Source organism: Oryx dammah, unplaced genomic scaffold, assembly GCF_014754425.2.
Source record: "Oryx dammah isolate SB20612 unplaced genomic scaffold, SCBI_Odam_1.1 HiC_scaffold_1354, whole genome shotgun sequence".
In the NCBI taxonomy this organism is placed as follows: Eukaryota; Metazoa; Chordata; class Mammalia; order Artiodactyla; family Bovidae; genus Oryx; species Oryx dammah.
In genome coordinates this window covers 1-5233 of record NW_024071475.1, presented here as the reverse complement: position 1 = coordinate 5233, position 5233 = coordinate 1, and the positions used below count along the sequence as shown (strand labels likewise).

Sequence of the window (5233 nt, the reverse complement as noted above, 5' to 3'; positions counted from 1 at the left end):
CATCTTCCCACCCCAGCCCCCGGTGCTATTTTAGTGGTATTTTTAGCATATGAGAGGGAGAATTAAATGTTGGTAATTTAGAATTTGTGTTCTGTCCTTCAATCATTTGATGGGAAAGTACAGAGGGCATCTTGAATGTTCACTCAAGATACATAGTTTTCAATCATTTCTTCCCTTAATGAAATCTCTACTCTGGAACATGCCCAGCTCAACTTGATACTTGACCCTGTCACTCAATTATGAAACTAGCTAATCTTCCCAGCTATGGAGCCACCCCTTATAAGGGCTATACTTTCAGAAGGATATACATTTTCATGGCCCGTTATATTTTACACTTTGTTTGTTCAAGATGGACCTATATCGAATGGTGCTTAGTGAAGAGAGTTTCACTCTGTTCATGTGATTTTGTTAAATTTTAACATATCAGGCACATAATATGTGGAATATATAATATAGGCTTATAAGCGTTCCATAGCTTTTAGAACTGTTCCTGCTTAGAATAGTATTCACTTTCTATTTTCTGCCATTTGTGTTTAAGCTATTAGTTTTAAAGAGAGAAGTGGAAATACTGCATTCATTGTCAATATTTACATCTTAAAAATGTTTTTCACAACTTCTTTTGAAACTTTCATGCTTAGTAATGAATAATGTGTTCTTAATGAGCAATAAAGATATTTTACTTGCACAGAAAAATACTGTTACTTAATGAGTCCAAGTTAGTGATATCTATAATTGGAATTAATTGCTTCCTGTGAACTTAGCAATGTACATTTGGAAGGTGTTTGGACACTGCTGCTGTTTCCTGTAAGTCCACTCATTCATGTTTATTGTGAGGTTTTTAAAGGTTCAGATGAAAGAAAATGTAATCTGAAGTAGTAATTGTTAAATATGCAAAGAAAAAGTCAATGAATTGGAATATTGCCAGTGAAATGGAAGGTAGACATTTTGCAGGGCACTGATCTGAAGTGATAGAGAATGAATAACAGTTAATACTGCATAATATCTACTAAAAATATATGAAAAGGGATCATTTGCTTTAGTAATAAACAAAGTTTATGGTATTTCCTACTGAGGAAGGATGACAAAAAGATGAAATAATGAGGATATGTCAGAGTGTTTCAATTTTGTAGTTACAAGACTGGGATAGAGTTCATAAAAATCAAGAAAAGGGCCATGTGTGGATTTGACCCCTAGTTATGACATTATAAGTCCACTTTCTCAGCCTCATGCTTTCAATAAAGCCATGTTCAAATAGATAGCAGAGCCATATATGTTTGAGATATCTCTAATTTGAGGGAAGGTTGGTAAGTTCTGATCATTCATTTGGTAGTGATATCTGCTATCTACTAGTTGACTAAAGATATGTTAGTTTCCCTAGGGAAAAATAAAGAGGTATAATACAGTGGATATAATATGAGTGAACTGCTGAATAATTTTTGAAAGGCTACTTTGTGCTGACCACTCTAAGGGTTAGAGATAGAGAAGTCATATCTTTATGTCTCCTGGCCTCATGAATCTCACAATCTGTTGTGTCTGTTGTGAGTAGACACATATACAACTTCGTCAAATGCAAAAATATATGTATCCATTATGAAGGTTCCCAGATAGTTAAGAACAGATAGTAAAGATTTTTTTTGGAGTGTATGGTAGTAAAGTATGCTTACTACCATAAGGATAATAAAGAATGTTTTATTTACCCTTAATAACTTGCTTTCAAAATATGAAATACATTTTGCATTCACACTTTGAGTCGATAACAAATACGCAAATGATTACAGGAAAAAGAAATAAAAAATCATATGGCTAAGATTTCATTTCCTAAAGACTTTTTGGAGCCTGGAGGATCCTGGGTCTCTGAAAAAAAGAGAATGAGCAATTTTTCAAAAGCACATAAACAAACACTAAGGGAAAGAAAAAGAAAGATAGGTAAGAGTATAGAATCAACTGGTTGATCATAAGAAATAGATTCAAATGTTGCCTTAAATACTAAATACGTATGCACCTTTGACTGACTATATAGCTCTGAGTAGTTGATTTTTAATTAATACCAGTCTCATCTGGTATATTTAAAAATTACATAATGTTACAACTAATTTCCCCTCTTTTGGGGTGATAAAAAATGGTCTTATTCTCACTTTATTGAAAGTTGCTTAAATAAACCTGTTTTTTCCTCTAGTTGAAATTAACTGAGTTTCCCCTTCATGTGACTAGAAAGACATCAATATAAAGGGGCACATTTGGTTGGATGGAAATGATAATAAAATTAATTTCCTAAAACAGAGACAGTGCTTCTTTTTTACAGCTTTATGAGGTAGAACTAATATATAAATAAATTCACAATTTATTTAACATATATAAGTTCATGTGTCTGGACATATGTGTGGACCCATGATACAGTCACCACAATCTAGGTAATACATTTATATGTCTTCTCTGAAAGTTTCCTTGTGTTCTTTTGCTTTTTGTGTGAATGTGTGGTAGGAACACATAACATAATTTACCCTAGTACCAAATGTTAAGTACATAATATAGTATTGTTAATTATAAGCAATATGTTGGACAGCAGCTCTCTAGAACTTATATTGTATAGCTGCAATTTTTAAACCATTGAGTACTTCCCTGTTTCCTCCTCCTCCCATCCTCTGGCCATCACCATTTTATGTTTCTATAAGGCTGACTGTTTTACATATTACATATAAGAGGTGTGTTTGTCCATTTGTGTCTGATCTATTTTACATAGTATACCGTCTCAAAGGACATCCATGCTGTTGCACATTGTAAGACTTGTTTCCTTTTTAAGGCTAAATAATATTTCATCAATATTCTAATAATACTCCATTAATTAAAGTTGACTAAAATACCATAAAGGGCTTCCCAGGTGGCACTAGTAGTAAAGAATCTGTCTGCCATTGCAGGAGGTATAAGAAACACAGGTTTGATCTCTGGGTCAGGAAGCTCCCCTGGAGGAGGGCGTGGCAACCCCTCCAGCATTCTTGCCTGGAGAATTCCCAGGGACAGAGGAGCCTGGCAGGCTACAGTCCATAGGGTCGCACAGAGTTGGACACAACTGAAAGGACTTAGCATGCATGCATGGAATATACTGTATCTTCTTTATTTATTCATAATATTTTATCAATATGCTAACAGTACTCCATTAGTTAAAGTTGAATAGTATATCTTTTTATTTGACCATTATTAGATGGACACTTAGGTTGGCTGTTGTGAATAATGCTGCAATAAATACAGGAATGAAGCTATCACTTAAAGATCCCAATTTCAATTCTTTGGGGTGTATACCCAGAAGTGGGAATGTTGGACCATATGATAGTTACAATATTTTGAGGAATGTTGATTCTATTTTTCATTACCACTAATACTGTACAAAGATTCTAATTTCTCCATAATCTTTCCAACATTTGTTGTCTTTTTTTTTTATATATAACAGCCATCCTTACAGGTATGAGGTGATATCTCATTGTGGGTTTATTTGCATTACCCAGATGATTAGTGGTGTTGAACACTTTTTCATATGCCTACTGGACATTTGTATGTCTTGTTTTGAGAAATGTCTGTTCAAGTTCTTTTTTACTTTTTAATTAGGTCATCTCTTTTGTTGTTGTTGTTGTAGACATTTGAATCTTTTACATATCTTGGATGTTATGTATAATTTTGTATATTTTCTCTCCTTCCATAGATTTTTGCTTTTTTTGCCCATGATTTGGTCTTATATCTTTAAAATCATCGCCAAGACCAATACCATGAAGGTTTTCCTCCATGTTTCTTCTAGGAGTTTCAGTTTCAGATTTTACATTCAAATCTTTAATCTAAGTTGATTTATGTGTATGGTGTAAGCTAGGGGTTCAATTTTATTCTTGTGCATGTGGATATTCAGTTTTCCCCAAACTGTTTATTGAAGAGACTACCCTTTCTACATTGTGTATTCTTGGTCTCTTTGTTGAAGACGACTTGTTTATATGCAAGCGTTTATCTCTAGGTTCTCTATCCTGCTCCATCGATCTATATGTTTACCTTTATGCCAATACAATACTGTTTTAATTACTATAGTTTGATCCTTTTTTAAAAAAAATCTGTTCTTTTCTATCTTGCAGAGCATCAGAAGACACCTATGCCATTGAGAGAATGCACACTGTATTTATTTAGAATGCACACAATAGGAAAATAGATACAAGTTATGAGGTCTAAGCATTTAGCATATAACTTTGGGGAGAGATGACATTGTCATTTATATGACCTTAGGTAATATATAATCTTTCTCAGCTATGACTCAACTTTCTGGAACATACTTTGCACATGGGGATGGTGAAGAGCACCAATGAGGGAAACATAACAGGTTTTATCCTGTTAGGGTTTTCTGATTACCCTCAGTTACAGACGGCTCTCTTTGTGGTCATCTTGATCTTATATTTACTAACAATCTTAGGGAACACCACCATCATTCTGATATCTCATCTGGAGCCCAAACTTCATACACCAATGTATTTTTTCCTTTCTCATCTCTCTTTCCTGGACCTCTGCTTTACTAGCAGTGTTATTCCTCAGCTCCTGGTAAACTTGCAGGATCCCATGAAAACCATTACCTATGGTGGCTGCATGGTTCAGCTCTATGTCTCTCTTGCTCTTGGATCTACTGAGTGTGTCCTTCTGGCTGTGATGTCCTATGATCGCTATGTGGCCATCTGCCGTCCCCTCCACTATGCTCTCCTAATGCATCCTCATCTCTGCATGGCCCTGACATCTTTAGCATGGCTTAGTGGGGTGGCCACCACCCTGGTACAGTCCACTCTCACCCTGCAGCTACCTTTATGTGGGCATCACCAAGTGGATCATTTTATCTGTGAAGTCCCTGTACTTATCAAGTTGGCTTGTGTAGATACCACTTTCAATGAGGTTGAGCTCTTTGTGGCTAGTATCCTCTTCCTTGTTGTGCCTATCTCCTTCATCCTAGTCTCTTATGGTTACATTACCCAAGCAGTTTTGAAGATCAAATCAGCTACTGGAAGAAAGAAAGTTTTTGGGACCTGTTCTTCCCATGTGACAGTTGTCATCATGTTCTATGGAACCATCATGTTCATGTATCTGCAGTCAGCCAAAAGTACATACAAAGATCAAGGAAAGTTTGTCTCTCTCTTCTACACAGTGGTGACCCCCATGCTTAATCCTCTTATTTATACTCTGAGGAACAAAGAGGTCAAGGAAGCACTAAGAAAAGTTC

At 35.4% G+C, this 5233-nt stretch overlaps 1 protein-coding gene across 1 annotated transcript; it reads left to right on the top strand.

Moving 5' to 3' along the window:
• Positions 1–4311: 4311 nt before the first annotated feature.
• LOC120859520 (olfactory receptor 2G2-like) lies at positions 4312–5226 on the top strand (the record flags this gene model as incomplete). Its single annotated transcript, XM_040235602.1, has 1 exon — positions 4312–5226. A coding segment is annotated over exon 1 (915 nt), but the record flags the coding sequence as incomplete, so codon positions are not given.
• Positions 5227–5233: the final 7 nt, after the last annotated feature.